The following is a 21,794-nucleotide window of genomic DNA, read 5'->3' as shown; positions in this document are numbered from 1 at the left end:
TAATGAATCAACCTCTTGAAAGAGAATTAGAAGATTTATTATTATACACTAAAATCATATAAAATATTATTTTAAAATCAATTTTATTTTACAGCAAATACTCATTAGCACCTTGATAAAGGTTATTATCCGAAATTAGTTTAATCTCACTAATAATCCTATTTAACAACTGAAAAAAAATTCTTTTGCAGGAAATGAATAGGGGTGGCAATGGGGCGGGGTCGGTTTTGCATTACTCATTTCGTCTCCAACACTTGCAGGTACGGTTTTGGGGAATTCTTATTATATGCTTTAGGGATTTTTTTGTCCCCATACTCATCCCTTACAGATCCCTACGGGTTTCGGTTAATATCTATTCCAAAAAATAAACAAACATTTTGAAATCGATGCAACACCTAAAATTTGTAAGATATATTAGATTGCCTCAAATTGATCTCTATTTATAATATGAAAGTTTCAAACGTTAATATTCATCTAACACCCAATATATATGTATAATCTTAACCATTTTCAATCTCAACGAATCAATATATATTAAATGAGAAAATATCTAAACTTCAATTTTAGTTCATTTGAGATATAACAGTGATAATACGTAATCTCATAGATATTTTTGAGGATCCCCACATTTATTTTTGTAAAATATCGGGATCTCTACGATTATTGTTCGGGGATCTCACAATTATTCACACAGGTACGATTCGGTTATTCCCACAGTTCGGATATAATAATCTTCGTCCTCATCCACATTTGAGCTTCGAAGATAAAACTTCTACCATCCTCATCACGTAAGTAAAGATTTCGATTATTCCACATCTCATCGGTTCAAATCCCCATGATTTTTAATTTTTTCCCAGCCGATTGTCGCCCCCTAGAAATTAATCATTCTCTACGATAAAGATTAAAGCCATTGTAAATATTTAACAAATTTGGTTTTATGAAATGAAAATTTTGGGTTATTTTGGGCTTTTCTGACCAAGTCTCTAGAGGCACAGTCCATATTAACAAAATTTTAAAATCCCTAATTTCCCTTTCTGCGGAATCAAATTTCATCCCCAAATCCCAAACTCCCCGAAAATTTAATTCCAGAGAGGTCACGTGCTATCACATCCAATTCATCAAGGAAGAATCATAGAGAGTAAGAGCGAAAGTCACGTGCCTAAAAATGGCGGCCTCATCGCCAGCCGTGACAAAAAGCATCAGCGAAACAACCTCCATTTCTACCAAGTCGACGCCGATAGCGACAGCTGCTACGGCGGTATCTCTTCCTCCGCCGTTTCAGCGTATGGATACTCCGCCTAAGACACAGCGGGTCTTAATAAGCCCAAATGTATTCAGTGCGGCAACGTTGCCCGCTCCAGGTAAACGAAATTCTCTCTGTCTCTGTTCTTTTAATCTCTTTTTTGACAAAAAAGTGTGATTATTTTGGTTTGTATTTTAATATAGTTGGAATTTGGTAATTACCCCATAAAATAACAAATAGCTCTAGGGAAAAAAATCATTCATTGAAACAGCAAGATCAAAGTAGTTAGTGCGGTACCGAAGTTGTGCCGCTTTTGCTTCAATGCTAGTGTGTTTCAGTGTACTTTTATTGTTATCTTATAAATCTTGGTAAAACTTGTAAGCTCTACAATTGAGTCTATATAGTTGATACCTGTCTACTGAATCTTATGTAATTAACTTATAAGTTGCCATAATTACTTGAATTGGCTGTTTGATTATTTATTATTATTATTTTTTGAGGATTCTAAAACAATCCAGTGATAGTGTCTTAATAAAAACCACCCACCAAATCATTCTTGTTTCTTGAATTATTTGTGCAGGTGTCCGTTTCGCTCATGCAAGAGTTGTTGCTCAAAAGCCCAAAATCCATGCCATATACATGGTAAGAACGAATCAATCAAGAAAACTTGAGAATCTATTTTGTTTTTTCTAAGGTCAAATTGGTTGTTTTGATAACAAGATGATATCTGATTTTGTGGTTACTTTAAAAAAATGAAGAGGTTGGAGTTTTAGGGTTAGTGCATGCCTGTGTCTGCAAATGTTTGGATACGTGTTAGACATGAGTACTGCAAATTGAATAGTAGGAGCAACGAAGGTCATATACCTTGAAACGCATTTTTTGGGAACTTTGCAGTTGCAGATGGAAACTTTATGTATAACTGGTAGCTTAATTCAGAAGATTTAACATTTTAATTTTGTTACCATTTGACGACGTTATAAGTTGATGTCTAAAACATGAAACTGCAAGTACCATTTAGATGATATATTGTTGTGACATTGAGACGATTTGTTACCTTACATCCTCAGAACACTCTAAAGCAATGTACTTGGTGAATCAATCCTGTAGAATTTTCCACAAGAAGCGAATTCTCTCACATTCTTAAAGATATTGGAGCTTGGCTAAATTCTTATCTTGGAGAGGTTATCAAATAGTTGTGTGAACTCATTGGTTTAATGCTTGTTATATCCTTTTCATTTGAAAGCCATTGTCTGTTATGTGTAATACACACGAGTGCTTGTATTGAGTGACAACATAATAGGTTTTGATTAGGTTGCAAGTATTTGTATTGTTCTCTGAATTTCTAGCTAGGTGACAAAGTAAGAACACTCTGAAATCTGGTGTCACTGTTAGACGCAAGCATTAAACTAGGACTGTCGAATTCATTGTAGATGTTTGTTTTATTCTTGGTAGAGCACTTCTGTTTCTAATTGAGCTAAAAGTAGTGTAACCTGTAGGTGGTATGGAAATTCGGAGATTTTACGTTCTTTTAGAGGGGGAGAAACAAAGAGTTTGTTCCAAGACTTCAGTGAATATATGTATTGTCAAGGACTGAAACAATGGGCATCATAAGTAACTATCTGATTTTTTTTTGGATAGAAGTTGGAGGTCTCATTAAAAACTCCCTTCGTATTCGTTCACATACTAAAAGTATGTTAACAAACATTGGAAGGAAGAAAAGAGTACCTCAAATTTTATTGATAATAATACCCGATACAAAAGACACCTCAAATCATAAGTAACTATCTGATTTATATTGCAATTTCAGTTCTAAAGTCAAATTCAGCTTTTCCAGACAAGTCAAAGACTTCAAGCACTCCATCATCAGACCAGAAATCAACTCAGTCTTCTTCTCAAGTGTAAGTTGCAAAAATCTATTACTCAGAATAAGCATCAAGTTTTCGTATTTGATTTGGGCATAGATGTTGTTCTGTGTAGCTGTCAGAACTGAGAATGGGGCAAAATCTGAGAAGCATATTTCTCTATAAGCAATGTCATTTTTCATGTGAAATTGGTACTTTGGAGAGGAACATAATTGCCAAACTTTTTTAGGCATGCATGCTGTTTCTCACTTGTTTTTGGGTGTTCCTAAAATCTTCAAGGCCGCAGACTGTTTTGTTTCACTTTTTGAATTGCTGATTTCATCATGTCTGAATGAGTTCAGCGCTATCTTTCTGAGCTTTGAATTGATCTTTGAGCTTGTCGTTTGACCTGTGGCTGATTCTTTGCATGTTGAATGTTATTCAGGACTTCCTTAAGGGTTCCCTCGTATCGTCAACTTTCCAATGCTTTTGCACAGTTTGACAATCTGCTGGTTCGCACAAAGAAACACGTGACCAGAAAGGTGTGGTATAGTTTTGAACAGATATTCTTGTTCAACTTTGATTTATCAGCCTTATCCCTTGTGCGATTTCAGGATGCTATTGCCTTGAATGAGTGGAGGTTTTCCAAGTTAAAGGAATTCAAGGACAGAAATATTGAAATCGAAAACAATGCTTTTGACCGGTACATGCAGAATATTAGTTTACTTGAGGAAGTCTTTTCTACAGAAACAGTGGATGAAGGGTCTGAACTTAGCCCCACTTCACAGGAAGGTGAGACTTTGGTGATGACTTCAGGTATGAAGTTGAGACTAAGATTGAATCCTGTGAGAACTAATAATGCCAGAAAGAGGATACAGCAAATTGTTGATCAGGGAATACAAAAGCTTCAGAAAAGTGAACCTAATGATGGTTCTACTGATCCAAACGACCAAAATAAACTCGATAATATGTTGAAAAGGGAAAAATCCTTGTGGGTTGAGAGGTCTTCAAGGTTAAGCAATATTGTCAACAAGTTGAACAAAGCTCGAAATGAAGAGGATATAGAATCTTGTCTAGAGATGAAAGCGCAACTTTACAATCAAACCACAATGTCTACTCCAACAGAAATTAAAGATGTTGAAGCATTGAATGAGCAGGGTCCAAAGAACAATGCAACTCCAGGACAGGTAGCTAATTATCCAAGGCGAAAATTGTTTACACCAATTGAAATTGATCAAGAAACTCTCAACAAAGTTGATGCACATTTCTCTTCCCTGGAGCAGATTGAAGACTTATAACTGTAAGCAGTATATTCTCTCAAAGACGGATTAGTCTTAGGTTAACCGTTGAGTTATGATTCGTGGTGATGTCTGAATTTTGCTCCCATCTTTAGGCTTAGTAACAATGGCTTAAATTTTGCTTTTGTCAAAGAAAGGAGTATAGTTGATAATACCCTTCTTGCGCAGGAAATTGTTAAAGGATATGGGAGGAAGTTCATATCACCAAGGTGTGCACTGAAAATTGATCTTCAAAAGGCTTTTGACTCCATCAATTGGGACTTTATTTATGCAGTTCTTAAAGCTCTGGATTTACCTTCTAAATTCATCGATTGGATTGTTTCTTGCTTTACGGATGCTAGATATTCCATTGCTCTCAATGGAAGCTTGGTTGGTTTTTTTAAGGGCGCAAAGGGAATAAGACAAGGAGATCCCGCTTTCCCCTATTTTATTTGTTCTGGTTATGAATGTGCTCTCTAATATTCTCAATAACATTGCTTCCAGAGGGATTTTTTCATTCCATCCAAAATGCAAGAAAATAGAACTCACCCACTTGTCATTTACTGATGACTTATTAATTTTCTGCAAAGGAAACCTTCATTCTGTTTTGGGAGTCATTTCTGTTTTGGACTGTTTTTATGAATATTCAGGGTTGAAGCTCAACGCAGGTAAATGTGATATCTTCACTGCTGGTATTTCGGCTCATAATCTTGACTCTATCATCAACTATACTGGTTTCAAACAAGGTAGGCTGCCTATTAGATACCTGGGGGTATCTCTTGTCACCAGAAAGCTTACCGATAAAGATTGCCAAGCTCTGCTAGACAACATCAAGAGCAGACTTCACTAATGGTCTAGGAAGAAATTGAGTTATGTAGGAAGGGCTGAGCTTATTAAGACGGTTCTCTTCAGCGTTGCTAATTATTGGTGTAGACAACTAGTTTTACCACAGTCCATTATCAAGAAGTTTGAGCAATTATGCTCCAGATTTTTCTGGAAAGGATCGGACACTTCTGCTGTCGGTGCAAGGGTGAGTTGGGTGAAAATTTGCAAACCGAAATCAGAAGGAGGCTTGGGATTAAAGGATATCAAGTCCTGGAACAACGCCTGCCTAATTTTTCTGATCAGGAAATTACTAGTGAGGGAGGGTTCTCTATGGATAGCATGGCTTCATAACTACATAATTAGGCAGCATGATTTCTGGACCATGGAAGAACCGCAAACTGCTAGCTGGAGTTTCAAGCGAATGCTGAAGCTCAGAAATGTCGCTCAAATAGTGCGTGTAACAGCAGTAAAAAACACTAAAAAGATTTGGGAAGAGATCCGTCCTAGAGATATTAAAGTCGCATGGCATAAACTAGTCTGGTATCCTCTTCATGTCCCGAAGCATAGCATAATTTCATGGATGGTTATTTTGGACCGTCTACCCACCAAGGACAGAATGCAAAGACTTGGTATTATCACCAACGATCTTTGCATGTTCTGCTCGGAAGCAACGGAAACTAGGAACCACCTCTTTGCCGAGTGTCCGAAGTCTGCTTCCATTTGGAAATCAATCCTTCAACTTTCTGGTTTGAACAGACAATTCTCAGACTGGACTAATTTGCTGGAATGGGCTACCTCTACATGGAAAGGTAAATCTCTGTTGTCTTGCATTCTAAAGCTGTCATGGAACGCCTTTAATTACACCATTTGGGAGGAACGAAATCGAAGGATATTTAAAGGAATTTGTAGAACCGAAGCAGATATTATAAAAGCTATTAAGGAGATGGTAAGAACTACTTTATGTAATAGAAACTTCAATAGATTTGATAGCAGAAACATAGCTTTATGTAATCATTGGGAAATAGCCTAGTTTTGCTGTAAACTGCTCCCTTTCTTGTTCCTTTGATTGAACTGTTATTTGTAAGCAGCTTGCTGCTATTTTTGGGTAATAAAATCTTGATTTATCCAAAAAAAATAGTGGTGTAAACTAGCTCTGTTGGTTCATGTCACCACTGTAAAATTTGGCATTTAGTCAATTTGGCGTATATCGGAGTTTGAATTGCGACATCTATAATTAAGGGAGAAAAACAGATTGTGGATAGCGACTTCTTCCATATACGAGAAAGTAGCTCAAGTTTATTGTTGTAATCTAGGCTCTCTATGCGTAGCTAGCAAGCTTAGTGTTGTGGATATTGGATTTATTTGTGTGACCAATTTGAATGTAGCATAGAAGTTTATTTTTTCTTTATTGTTCATCTTTATGCTATTATTTTGGAATTATAGGAATTATTGATAAATAACGTAGAAAATTCTATTGTAGTATCTATTGATGAATAAAGTAAGAGCTGAGCCTGAGGTGAGAAAAAGTGTCACTAAAATGATCAAGGTTAAATGAGATCCAAGCTGACGGATATTTAAAAATAAATATAATTAGAAAATTTTATTAGTATTAAAATAATTATAATTTAAGAATTACAACATAATAATATTATATATAAAAAATTATGAATTAGAGTATGATATAAAATAGACTTTTGGTTACCTTATTATTATATTTTTGGTTACGAATAAAGTTCACTGTGTACACAGTGGGTTAAACAATTTCTGAATCCATTCTGTCATCTCTAAGGATAATCTGAACCCCATTCGGAGGCCGCTGGAGATGCGAGAGTCCAAGTGGGTTGTGCCTTCCCATATGAGCCAAAGTGTCAGTCAGCTTGCTCGTCTCACGGTTTATGTGACTAATCTTGACACGCCAGCTTCTGCTAAGAAGGCTGTGTATATGATGAGTTTAAGCGTCATCAAAAGCATGTTTTGTGGAGTTCATCCTTTGAATAAGTTCGCCATTGTCAGATTCTATAATAACGTGTCTGAAGCCTTGTTCCAAGTGATATGCAAGTCATCGAGGATTCCCCAGAGCTCGGCCTGATATATTGGGCAACGTCCAATGTTTCAGGTATAGCCAGTAATCTATCCACCATTGTTGTCTCTAAAGGCCCCTCCACTCACTGCTTCCATGGTGACAAGATCCACCGAGGCGTTGGTGTTCAACTTAACAAGATTAGTAGCCTAGTTTTGCCATTTGTGCTTCCAAATATATGGTCGACTAGCTCCAACTTTGTTTTCTTTCCGGATAGCTTTACCCAGGTCCAGGCGGATTTGACCATCTCTGGAATGGATCAAATTTGCTCTGTTTCCATAAACTCCAAGCGACTATACCAAAGAGGTGTTTCCACTGGTAGTCAATATGGTCCCAACCTGCGTTATTGTCACACCCCAATTGGTGGGGTTAGTTTTAATTGAATATGTGGTTTAAAGGATGCTAAAATTCACGTGAATTCTATTCATCTATTTTTGTTGTGAACTTTATTAGTTTAATCAAAAATATTTTGAACCACTCATTGATAAGATATGTTGGTGGAAAGTCATATTTGAAATAGACAAATCTTAGAACTAAGAAAAATGCTCCATCTCCTCTTTCTTTAGTCGTTCCAATGCTTGCATATCATCCACTGCCAGTATTCACCATGAAGAAAACTATTTCATTATTGGAGGTTTGCCAAGTGTCCTAAACTCGGTCAAGGTAAATAAATATTTTTACTTTCGTTTTTGGAACTTTCTGAAAACAATTTTAATCTGTTTTTTTATTGAATTTGAGGGAAAATTTTGAAGTTAAAGATTTCTTGTTTCAAAGCATGTTGATAAGGATTATTAACAGGAATTATGCGTGGACGAAGAAGGGAAATAAGAAAAGTGTGAATGGAAAATGATAGCACGTGGGTTGTTTGAAAAAAAATTAATAATGGGAGAAAAGGGGAAATCATCAAGGTAGTCCTCGAGGAATGGTAAGAACTTAACCTTGTTTTCTAGTTTCCATGTAGTTATGTTTATGTATTAATAGTTTCAATAAGATTAATTTAGTCCCTACTTTGGTAGCTAAATATTAAATTGGGCCCCTAAATTATTATTTAGATTTTAATAAATTATTTTTGTGGCAAGGGAAATTAATTGGATTCAATTTCGTAATAGAGATTGTTCGAGTTTATGAGAAGACTGGAAGCTTGAAATCAAAGTTAATAAGCTTGAATTAGAGAATAAGGAGTTTATGGCAGCGTAGTTGACTATTTTTTTTTATAAAGGCTTATTTTGGGATTTCGACGTCTGAAGTCCGTTTTTGAGGTCTGTTTCGTCAAATTCGAACCCGGTAAGTTGTTTTGCACTGATTAATCACCCGATTCGATCCGTTTTCAGAATTAAGCTACGTTTTTTATGAAAATTTATATTGTTATGTATTTGAGGAATTATTGGAAGTTGAATTAAAGATCGAGGGCGTTCGAATGGAATTTAATGGTCGATCAGTATTGCACGAAAATCGAGGTAATACTTTACTATCTCTTTATGCTTCATGGAACATGTGAATATTGGTAAATGCATGAATAAGATAATATTGGTCTCATATGTGTAGTTAATTAATTTCTACACTCGATCCGAATACGATAAAAATTCAGTAACTGATTATGGTTCAGATGACTTTTATAAGAAATTGATGGATTGTTAGAATTAAAATTACAAGTTCTGTGTATAGTGATAAAGGAATCAACTTGGACATGTAACATATAATTTATTTCATCAAAGGTATTTGGATGGAAAAATTATGAGAATATTCTGGTAGGGTAAAATTACGGAAATACCCTTATGTTGTAAGATGACAAGAATTGTCCCTGGAAGTTGATTAATAACTCTAAAAGGATATATTGATCTGATAAAACTATAGATGTGCATAAGAAATGCTAGTTTGCTTAGAAAATTTGGATAACCGGTTTTTAACCCAATAGGGTTTATGCAAGATACTAGAAGTATGTTAATCAATCATTTCAAGATCCGATGTTAATCAATCATTTCAAGATCCGAGAATGTTCGGGTAAGCAATTAAGCATAGAATCTTTAAACTATATTTATTTTCGTTAAGAGTTAATACCAAAAGTATCTGGGTGTGAAATTACGAAAATGCCCTTGAGAGTTGAAAATAATCCAAGTTGACTGTGAATGAGAGAGTAACCTAAGAATTTGTTTTTAAATCGATAAATTGCTGATTTGATTGTTGGGATCCTACCTTTGTATGGAAAATTTCTGAAAATTCGTTAGTGACATTTGAAAAGACATTTAACCTGGAAATTACCGAATTGAGTAAATACCTGAAGAATGAGTTATCGAAGGTGCTCTTTGGTCATAATTGTTTGAAAGGATCGAAGTAAGTGATAAGATTAAATTAAATAATAAGATCGGACGTAAGGAAATGATGGAAATACATTGGATCTGTAAAATGACCAAAATACCCCTGGAATGGAAATGTCTCAAGAATGTCACCAAGCTCAAGAATGAATGGACATACTCAAGCTTTGAAATGAATAGAAAAACGTTGAGCACCAAAATGACCAAAATACCCTTATGACCTAGAATAAGTAAATGCCTTGGATTAATTAAGAAATCCAAATAAACATGGATGTTGTGCTACCAGTAAAAGTTATGGAACGCAGCTTAAGTGATCAACCAACGTTAGTGCTATATCATTACCTGAATGATATAAGTACCACTTGAATGTTTGTTCATCTTCTCAAATTTGGATCGATGATAATTCTGGAAGTACTTGGCTTAGCTCAACTCTAGAGCGCATACAGTACTAATAAGTGGGTATTCGTGAGTCAAATCAACCACGAATACCATAATGACTTTATTATATGAATAAGTTGAACTGAAATGAAGTACAACGTGTATTTGAAATTCAGAAACGTCTGAATTATTCTGGAAAACTTTAAAGTAATCGGGATAGACTTGCTTAGTAAACGAACTAAGTAACATCAATGACTGAGGATTAAATAGGTGATTGGATGTGTTTGGAAACACTGTTGAACTTACATGATGAATTGTCCTTATGGGTTATGAGCCATGGATCAAGTACGTCCGTATTTCCTGATATTGTTGAAACGTGGAAATGAAATAAAGACCGTTGGAAGATTTATTCAGTGATGATTATGGGGATGATCTATGGATCTGCATTATGGTATTAAAGAGTGAATACACTGGAAGGATAATGAATTGACTTGTTGAAATGCATCAGTTTGGGAGTTGTGTAACTCGAGTTGTTTGATAATATGATCGATAGTCATAGATTGTAAATGACTTGAATCTTCGATTCTATATTTTCATCTAAAATCACTTCGGTCATGTTGGAAACGCAAGTAACGCAGAAGGAAAAGATTCTGAATACCTCATTTGGTTCAATTGGGCTGAAATCCTATGAATTCAAAGTATATTCCTGAATACCCCTGATTGTGTTGGTAATGGAATCACTCGCAGTAAATCTGAATTTAGAATTATTATGTTTAAAGGTTTCTGAACATTTTCCTGATGCATATAGAAACTTAGTAGAATTCTAAAAGTATAAATCTGAAATGTCTGATTAGATCGGTTAGAAATCGATTCTCTTCAATAAGATCTTATTATTGGAATCCGATCAAGTTGCGCAAGTTCATGTTATCCATATTGATAACTACAAAATGCATCTGAAAAATAATTGGATTCTCTAGTGTGTTCCTTATATTTTGAAAATTTGTTTTATTGTTTTAACATGTGGTACACTGAAATATATGGTTACTGTTTTATGGATGCACCGACTTAACGGTGATGGCTTATGGATTTGTATCATTGTATAAACTGTATCTTGGAGATACAGATTTGTAAAGTACAACTCTGATCAAGCTGGAAAATTTTTATGGACCTAATGTGACTCTTAGGTAGGCTCTGCGGCCCTGAGATCATTCTCGGGTAGGCCCTACGACCCTAAGATATGTTCTTAGGTAGGCCCTACGGCCCCAAAATCTATCTTGGGTAGGCTCTCAGGCCCTAAGATGTTCCCTTAGGTTAACTCTTTGTAAGATGGTTTTAAAATACGAGTTTAAAAAGCTCCACTACAATATGGATTATGGGATTTTACTGAACTATCATTTGATTAGTGCACCTATTATGGTTTTATCATACTGATGGAACACACTAGGCATCCTATTCGACCTCATGAAAACGTGATAGTATGAAAGGTTTCTTATGATGTCCTATGGTTTGCATTATTGATTGATATTCATGCATATAATCTATAGTTATAATAATATTCATTCATTATCATATGATGCATGAGTTATTATTATAACCTATAGTTCAATCTTTATAATATGCACATTCTTATTACTTTATAATAATTCATATACTTAGCTTATCTTGATGTCAGGCTAACCACGCTTCTTCAATAATGAAGAAGTTGACAACCTTGTTGTTTCCCGATCTAGGAGAGACACCAAATGCTACACCTTGAATTGAAAAGTATCTGCACAAAAGATGAATAATTGGTTAAGTAAATGAATAATAAAGAAAGGAAATAGAAATGGAAAGAATTGAAATGGATAGAATAGTTATCAAAGAAGGGCTGCGGAAGTGTTGTAGAATGATCCTTCAAGTGATGATGGATTCGGCCTCCAATGGTAGTGATGGACGAATGCCTTGTTGATGATGAAGGATAATTCAAAGATGAAGAAATGGAAATTTAGAAGTTGGTGATGATATAGGCGTGATATGGTGATAGACTATGGTGATGATATAGGCGTGATAATGGTGATGGAAGGTGATGATGGATAGATTGTATCTTATAAAACTAAGAAAGAACCAATGCTATAAAAGAGCAAAGACCCGTTTCTTATAAGTCTTACAAGGGATGGTATGAAAGGACTTTGACCCACTAGTTATAAGAAACTAGGAACCAGAAGTATCAATGAGGGAATGACGCCACAAGCTTTAGAAAAGGCTTGCTTAATCGATATAGTTCTAAAAAGAACTTGAAGAGAGAATAATCTCACAAAGAGTTTGTATTATCAAAAGGGTTAAGGGTTCCTTACAAATGAATGCCAAAGCCTATTTATATATTTGTAAAGGCTTGGTCGAATAACTACATGCCTTTTCGGCAAAATACATGTCTTAAAACGAAATTATATGACGCTTGGATGAGGGGAAATGACTTTGGCCGAATGGTTCCCTTGTCTCTTAATATTGTCGCCAACTTGAAGCAAGATGATGTTTTGGCCGAATAGAGAGAAGCCTCTTCATTTTGGCGCCTATTTCAATTCATATGCATATCACATGGGTGGCTGGTCATGTGGCACTCACATGGATGGTGTAGAATGCTTAAGGCATGGTCTCCTCCATGGCGTGAAGATGAGCAGTAACTTAGGCGTGACTTGGCATCAAACATGTGTCTAGGTGACATGGCATCAATGGGGCAGCAACCAATTATGAAGAACATGTGTCATGTGGCACTCACATGAAAGGTCAAATTTGTGTGAGATAACCTTTCATCATTTGAGCTACTTCTCATAAGTTTGAGCTAAAGTTGAGCTGGCCATAGATGAAGAACATGTGTATAAGTCATAGGACAGCTCCTCATGAAAGGGCACTTCTTGGATTGGCAACTCTTTGCGAAAAGGTACGAATTCACAAAATTCGACCTAGACCATATTTGTAGTGCTCCGTGTGGTGAAGATGATGGTGCAAATCTCCAGCTGAAATGAGGTCTCTAGCTAGCTAAAAAGTCCAGCTCAAGTGAGCTATGAGCTCGGAGGTCAGCTGGCAACTTTGTCCCAAAATGTTCTTGAGCTGTCCCGGAGTTACCTTAGTCACCCTTTCCTTAGCTCGTTGTCTCCAATGCTAGCTTTAAGTCAGCTCCCATCATGTGGTCGATCATGTACCTACAAAAGAAAGCATTTATAAGCTAAGTAATATAATGTATAAATGTATAAATATGTGGTTCATAACAATAACTTCATACATTCATAGTATCATCATAACTATAAATATAATGTATGTAAGCTATTATCATAACTATGGTATAAGGAAAGATTAAGTTAAAGAAAATCCCCCTTTGATTATTGAGAAAGGTTGGAGATGCAAGTCCATTTTTTATGCTGAATCGGATCACATCATCCCCCCTTCTTTAAAGCGATTTGTCCTCAAATCGAAGGGTGGTTTCTTTTCAACGTTCCTCCATTCCATAGTTGTTGTTTCGTCAGAAATTAGGATCAGTTCTTTAGGCTCTTGAATGGGATTTGCCCATGTAGTTTTGCTTTGAATGTTTAGGTCCCTTGATATCCCAAAAGTGGTGTCTCTTAATACTCCAATAGGCATGATCATTGAATCCTCATAGGTCATGTCCATTGGTTCTTCTAAAGACACGTCCTTTGAATGAAAAATGGTGTTCTTTTGCTGCTCAATGGACACATCTTTCGTATTCCTAAAGGTCACTTCTCCAAAATATTCCTTTTGGAAAATGGTGTCTCTTGGTACAACCTGCAAGTCAAAGAAACAATCTACATTTTCAAAGTTAGAATAATCATATTCAACGTTGCATTCTATCAATAGGCATTCTCGAATCAAGCACTTTGAGGAATAAGAACTTGTTCTCGGATCAGTTTCCTTTATGGTTGTTGCCTTTCCTTTCCTTATAGCCTCAACACTTTGCTTCATTTTGGTTTGATCATTCTGGACTTGTTTAGGCGTTAAAGGAGTAAGGATAATCTTCTTCCCTTTATGGTTGAACGAGTATTGATTGGTAAAACAATCATGAATAGTCCTTTTGTCATATTGCCATGGCCTCCCAAGAAGTAGATGGGTAGCGTGCATAGGGACAACATCATACATAATCTCATCTTTGTATTTGCCAATGGAAAAAGGAATTATCACCTGTTTGCTAACGTTGAGTTCTCCTCGTTCATTGAGCCACTGTAACTTATATGGATTCGGGTGCTTCATTATTTTCAAACCAAGTTTTTCCACCATTATTGTACTGGCCACGTTAGTACAACTTCCACCATCTATAATAACAAAACATACATTTTCATTCACATGGCATCGGGTATGGAATATATTTTCTCGCTGTGCATTATCTTCTGCAACTTGAATATTCAAACTTCTTCTAATTACCAAGGCTTCTCCTTCATCAACAGGATCTGCAAGAGTGATTTCCTCATTCACTTCAATGGATGCCTCTTCTTCTTCTTCAGTTTCAGACTCTATTTCCCCATTTCCAAGTAAGAGCATGGTATTCCGGTTAGGACATTGTGTAGCTATGTGGCCCATCCCAAGACATTTAAAACACCTAATGTCTCTTGAACGTTCAGTAGTTAGCTTTCCTCGGTTGGGGTCTCTGCTTATTTGTTGAGTCTTTGAAGATTCGGCTTGTTCTTTAATAGGAGTAGGAGTAGGTTTCTTTATATTTGGACTCCATTTTGATGGTGTAGGTGCACTATTGCGAGATGTATGCCTCCGTTTTAGTTGTCTTTCAATCTTCATTGCCATTTGCACCATCTCATCTATTTCAATGTAATGGTACAACTCCAAGGTGTTGGCAATTTCGGAATTAAGTCCAGCAAGGAATCTCGCCATAGTTGCTTCACAATCCTCTTCGATGTTGACTCGGATCATTGCCACTTCCATTTCTTTGTAATAGTCCTCCACACTCCTTTGGTATTGTTTAAGATTCTGTAATCTTTGAAACAAGTCTCGGTGATAATGAACAGGAATAAATCGTTTTCGCGTAATACATTTCATTTCATGCCAAGTTGAGATCGATTGTTCTCCATTCCTCCGCCGGTTCAAGGTAAGTTGATCCCACCATATTAAAGCATAGTCTATGAACTCCATGGTTGCCACTCTTACTTTCTTCATTTCTGAATAATTGTGGCAACTAAAAACATGTTCCACTTTGCTTTCCCATTCGAGATAGGCTTCAGGATCAGTTTTCCTTGGAATTGAGGGATTTTGATTTTGATATTGCTCAAATTTTCATCGACAATGGCACGTCTATGGCCTTGGAATGCTACTTGTTCTCCCTCGTCAAAATTTTCTTGAACGTCTTCTTCTGGAGGAGGTGGTTGTTGTCTTCTATTGGCTCCATTATTACGGTTTGGTGGTATATTCTGACGTTGATATATCTTTTCATGAAGAGCATCAAACTCTTCACGAAACATTCTCATCATTTTGCCAATGAGTGCTTGCATTTGTAAGTTTGGTGTTCCTGTATTTTCTCTGGGACTTTGAGACATGGTTTAGTGAAATAAAAGATTAAATTAAAAACCTTACCAGCACACTCACAAAAACCTCACATGATCACTCCAAAGAAAGTTCAGATTGCACTCCCTCACACTCGTGTTTACACTCGGGGATATATTCCTTGGCTTTTTCTGATCCCCCTTTTGATCTCACCCTATCGTTTACCTTTTACCGCTCGATTCTCTCTTGTGGGTCCTTTTTAAGAACTAACTCAAGATTGATCAAGTTTCTTTAGTTTGTGCGTCGGCTTAAAAATGGTTAGGGTATAGGATATGGTTATGATAAGGTAGGATAGAAAAGGTTAAGAACAATGATAAGGTAATGAAAAGAAAATATGAAAGAATAAGAAATGAAATAAATAAGAAAGTGAAGATAACTTACAACTCAAGTTGCAACACTTACTATCTTCCTTCACAAGAAACAACAAGGATACCTCTTTCAAGTTTGATGTTGGGGCAGATTGTAATATGCTTCTCTTTGAGTGTATTTGCAACTTTGCTTCACTTTTCTTTTTGCTTTGATTCTTCTTTTTTTCTTTTCTTTCTTTTGCACTCCAAATTTGTTGTCGGAGTCTTTTCTTTCTCCTTTTGTTTTTCTTCTTTCTTTTTCTCTTTTTTTGTTGCTTTTGTTGCAGCACTTGATTGTCAATCCACCAAAGCTCTGATTACCGCTTGATGTCAGGCTAACCACGCTTCTTCAATAATGGAGAAGTTGGCAACCTTGTTGTTTCCCGATCTAGGAGAGACACCAAATGCTACACCTTGAATTGAAAAGTAATCTGCACAAAAGAAGAAGAATTGGTTAAGTAAATTAATAATAAAGAAAGAAAATAAAAATGGAAATAATTGAAATGGATAGAATAGTTATCAAAGAAGGGCTGCGGAAGTGTTGTAGAATGATCCTTCAAGTGATGATGGATTCGGCCTCCAATGGTAGTGATGGACGAATGCCTTGTTGATGATGAAGGATAATTCAAAGATGAAGAAATGGAAATTTAGAAGTTGGTGATGATATAGGTGTGATATGGTGATGGACTATGGTGATGATATAGGCGTGATAATGGTGATGGAAGGTGGTGATGGATAGATTGTATCTTATAAAACTAAGAAAGAACCAATGCTATAAAAGAGCAAAGACCCGTTTCTTATAAGTCTTACAAGGGATAGTATGAAAGGACTTTGACCCACTAGTTATAAGAAACTAGGAACCAGAAGTATCAATGAGGGAATGACGCCACAAGCTTTAGAAAAGGCTTGCTTAATCGATATAGTTCTAAAAAGAACTTGAAGAGAGAATAATCTCACAAAGAGTTTGTATTATCAAAAGGGTTTCCCCTTACAAATGAATGCCAAAGCCTATTTATAGATTTGTAAAGGCTTGGCCGAATAACTACATGCCTTTTCGGCAAAATACATGTCTTAAAACGAAATTATATGATGCTTGGATGAGGGGAAATGAGTTTGGCCGAATGGTTCCCTTGTCTCTTCATCTTGGCGCCAACTTGAAGCAAGATGATGTTTTGGCCGAATAGAGAGAATCCTCTTCATTTTGGCGCCTATTTCAATTCATATGCATATCACATGGGTGGCTGGTCATGTGGCACTCACATGGATGGTGTAGAATGCTTAAGGCGTGGTCTCCTCCATGGCGTGAAGATGAGCAGTAACTTAGGCGTGACTTGACATCAAACATGTGTCTAGGTGACATGGTATCAATGGGACATCAACCAATTATGAAAGGTCACATTTGTGTGAGATAACCTTTCATCATTTGAGCTACTTCCCATAAGTTTGAGCTAAAGTTGAGCTGGCCATAGATGAAGAACATGTGTATAAGTCATAGGACAACTCCTCGTGAAAGGGCACTTCTTGGATTGGCAACTCTTCGCGAAAAGGTACGAATTCACAAAATTCGACCTATACTATATTTGTAGTGCTCCGTGTGGTGAAGATGATGGTGCAACTCTCCAGCTGAAATGAGGTCTCTAGCTAGCTAAAAAGTCCAGCTCAAGTGAGCTATGAGCTCGGAGGTCAGCTGGCAACTTTGTCCCAAAATGTTCTTGAGCTGTCCCGGAGTTGTATTAGTCACCTTTCCTTAGCTCGTTGTCTCCAATGCTAGCTTTAAGTCAGCTCCCATCAGGTGGCCGATCATGTACCTACAAAAGAAAGCATTTATAAGCTAAGTAATATAATGTATAAATGTATAAATATGTGGTTCATAACAACAACTTCATACATTCATAGTATCAACATAACTATAAATATAATATATGTAAGCTATTATCATAACTATGGTATAAGGAAAGATTAAGTTAAAGAAAATCCCCCTTTGATTATAGAGAAAGGTTGGAGATGCAAGTCCATTTTTTATGCTGAATCGGATATGGGATTTTACTGAACTATCATTTGATTAGTGTACCTATTATGGTTTTATCATACTGATGGAACACACTAGGCATCCTATTCGACCTCATGAAAACGTGATAGTATGAAAGGTTTCTTATGAACTGAGATTCATGGCTTCTACTCGATGAACTTCTAAGGGAACCCCAGATTATTCCGCCCACTGGTATACGTATGATTCAATAAGGAAATTATGGCTTCTCATTTATCTGCATGTCATGTAGCATCATCTGGTAGTTCTGTATTACCGAGCTTTCCGAAGCTCACTCTATTACTCAACATTGCAGGTTAAAAGAATTGTACCAGTACAGCTATCGACATCAGTAAAGGAGTTCTTCCGGCGTTGTTTTAGAGTATGATACATGTGATTAGGGGGCATGTAATTGTATTTTATTTTATATACAAGTCTGAAAATCTGTTTTATTTCTGAATACTAATAAATGATTTTATACGTTACATGTTTTAAGAAAAGTTTTAAATTTTCCTCTATTTTTACAGTGGGTCGCTCCGGTGGCCATAATGTGACACTCCAGATCGGATCAGGTTACCCGCATCGGTCTGAGGTGGTTACATTTAGTGGTATCAGAGCCATAGTTTGAGTTAAAATTTTTCAAGATAGACCGACCGGTCGAATGTCAAAAGATGTCTGATCAGTACATGCCCCTAAACTACAATCGTACCTCTCTGAGCCGGAACTCCAAAGTTGAGTCCCTATTTGTAACGAGTAAATCTAAGTTTTCTATTTGTTAGGGCTCTACCATTGCATAAAGGAATATCGGTAACGTCCATTTAAATTCTGTAAAGTACCTTACGAGCCATGAGAAAGTTACTCATTCGATAAATTTTGACCTAACTTCGGAAATGAAATTGAGATATGCTACTGCTCTATGAGCCTATTCTCATGACCAACACTGAATTGATTACTCAAAGTAATTTTCGTTCAGATTCTTTTATTGAAATGAGGTAGAGTTATGATAATACTGTATACTCAACTGGTTAAGGATTAGTGGAGGATCCGTATTTCTGTAAGAGTTACATGAAATATATGAAAGAACTGATGGAAGTTTCATTTTTGCAATTCTGTTACACGAATGAATTTCGAGGACAAAATTCTTTTAAGGAGAGAATTGTCACACCCCAATTGGTGGGGTTAGTTTTAATTGAATATGTGGTTTAAAGGATGCTAGAATTTCCGTGAATTCTATTCATCTATTATTGTTGTGAACTTTATTAGTTTATTCAAAATATTTGGAACCACTCATTGATAAGATATGTTGGTGCAAAGTCATATTTGAAATAGATAAATCTTAGAACTAAGAAAAATGCTCCATCTCCTCTTTCTTTAGTCATTCCAATGCTTGCATATCATCCACTGCCAGTATTCACCATGAAGAAAACTATTTTATTATTGGAGGTTCGCCAAGTGCCCTAAACTCGGTCAAGGTAAATAAAGATTTTTACTTTCGTTTTTGGAACTTTCTGAAAACAATTTTAATATGTTTTTTTATTGAATTTGAGGGAAAATTTTAAAGTTAAAGATTTCTTGCTTCAGAGCATGTTGATAAGGATTATTAACAAGAATTATGCGTGGAAGAAGAAGGGAAATAAGAAAGGAATTAGGCGTGGAAGAAGAAGGGAAATAAGAAAAGTGTGAATGGAAAATGAGAGCACGTGGGTTGTTTGAAAAAAAATTAATAATGTGAGAAAAGGGGAAATCATCAAGGTAGTCCTCGAGGAATGGTAAGAACTTAACCTTGTTTTCTAGTTTCCATGTAGTTATGTTTATGTATTAATAGTTTCAATAAGATTAATTTAGTCCCTACTTTGGTAGCTAAATATTAAATTGGGCCCCTAAATTATTATTTAGATTTTTATAAATTATTTTTGTGGCAAGGGAAATTAATTGGATTCAATTTCGTAATAGAGATTGTTCGAGTTTTGAGAAGACTGGAAGCTTGAAATCAAAGTTAATAAGCTCGAATTAGAGAATAAGGAGTTTATGGCAGCGTAGTTAACTATTTTTTTAAAATGTTTAATTTGGGATTTCGACATCTGAAGTTCGTTTTGAGGTCTGTTTCGTCAAATTCGAACCCGGTAAGTTATTTTGCACTGATTAATCACCCGTTTCAATCCGTTTTTCAGAATTAAGCTTCGTTTTTGATGAAAATTTATATTGTTATGTATTTGAGGAATTATTGGAAGTTGAATTAAAGATCAAAGGCGTTCGAATGGAATTTAATGGTCGATCAGTATTGCACAGAAATTGAGGTAATACTTTACTACCTCTTTATGCTTCATGGAACATGTGAATATTGGTAAATGCATGAATAAGATAATATTGGTCTCATATGTGTAGTTAATTAATTTCTACACTCGATCCGAATACGATAAAAATTCGGTAAGTGATTATGGTTCCGATGACTTTTATAAGAAATTGATGGATTGTTAGAATTAAAATTACAAGTTCTGTGTATAGTGATAAAGGAATCAACTTGGATCTGTAACATATAATTTATTTCATCAAATGTATTTGGATGGGAAATTATGAGAATATTCTGGTAGGGTAAAATTACGGAAATACCCTTATGTTGTAAGATGACAAGAATTGTCCCTGGAAGTTGATTAATAACTCTGAAAGGATATATTGATCTGATAAAACTATAGATGTGCATAAGAAATGCTAGTTTGCTTAGAAAATATGGATAACCGGTTTTTAACCCAATAGGGTTTATGCAAGATACTAGAAGAATGTTAATCAATCATTTCAAGATTCGAGAATGTTCGGGTAAGCAATTAAGCATAGAATCTCTGAACTATATTTATTTTCGTTAAGAGTTAATACCAAAAGTATTTGGGTGTGAAATTACGAAAATGCCCTTGAGAGTTGAAAATAGTCCAAGTTGTCTGTGAATGAGAGAGTAACCTGAGAATTTGTTTTTAAATCGATAAATTACTGATTTGATTGTTGGGATCTTACCTTTGTATGGAAAATTTCTGAAACATTTGAAAAGACATTTAACTTAGAAATTACTGAATTGAGTAAATACCTGAAGAATGAGTTATCGAAGGTGCTCTTTGGTCATAATTGTTTGAAAGGACTGAAGTAAGTGATAAGATTAAATTAAATAATAAGATCGGACGTAAGGAAATGATGGAAATACATTGGATCTGTAAAATGACCAAAATACCCCTGAAATGGAAATGACTCAAGAATGTCACCAAGCTCAAGAATGAATGGATATACTCAAGCTTTGAAATGAATAGAAAAACGTTGAGCACCAAAATACCCTTATGACCTAGAATAAGTAAATGCCTTGGATTAATTAAGAAATCCAAATAAACATGGATGTTGTGCTACCAATAAAAGTTATGGAACACAACTTAAGTGATCAACCAACGTTAGTGCTATATCATTTAGAGAGTTTCTTGAGAGTTGTTTTCTCCTTTTTATCAAGAGAGAATTATCATTGTTTTCTCCTTGGTCGATCGAGAGAAGTTGTAATTCCTATTTTCTCATAGTGAAATTCTTCTACCGTTGCCCGTTGTTTTTACCCTATATTATTTAGGGATTTTCCACGTAAATTTTGTGTCTCTTTTATCTTCATTTATTTTTTCAAATTATCAGTTACGATTTTGCTTTATCCGATAACCGTCTTCCGCAACATAAAAGTGGGTAACGTCCCAAATTCACTTTCGAGATGATGAATTGGGGATAAGCTACAATAATTTCAATATTGATCGAGCGGTTCTAGAGAAGTCAGATACCCCCTAAAAACCCAGTAGCCTCGACCCTGTATGAGTTATCAAAGCTGAGATTGTTGATGACTCGATCAACATTATCCCCACTGATCTTATGTTCTAAGAGAGCTACCTAGTCCAGTTTATGTTTCGACACATA

General features: G+C 35.7%; 1 protein-coding gene across 1 annotated transcript; it reads left to right on the top strand.

The window, feature by feature from the left end:
- The first annotated feature begins 194 nt into the window (after nucleotides 1-194).
- LOC120207931 lies at nucleotides 195-4,476 on the top strand. Its single transcript, XM_039207321.1, has 7 exons — nucleotides 195-260; nucleotides 1,090-1,258; nucleotides 1,304-1,361; nucleotides 1,824-1,885; nucleotides 3,051-3,141; nucleotides 3,530-3,626; nucleotides 3,699-4,476. Exons 1-7 carry the CDS (start codon nucleotides 195-197, stop codon nucleotides 4,380-4,382), a joined length of 1,227 nt encoding a protein of 408 aa, XP_039063252.1. The 3' UTR covers nucleotides 4,383-4,476.
- The last annotated feature ends 17,318 nt before the right edge of the window (nucleotides 4,477-21,794 follow it).

Source organism: Hibiscus syriacus, unplaced genomic scaffold (assembly GCF_006381635.1).
Source record: "Hibiscus syriacus cultivar Baekdansim isolate YM2019G1 unplaced genomic scaffold, ASM638163v2 tig00015498_pilon, whole genome shotgun sequence".
Lineage (NCBI taxonomy): Eukaryota > Viridiplantae > Streptophyta > Magnoliopsida > Malvales > Malvaceae > Hibiscus > Hibiscus syriacus.
Note: the sequence above shows the minus strand (reverse complement) of the source record. Positions and strands in the feature narration are given on the sequence as shown.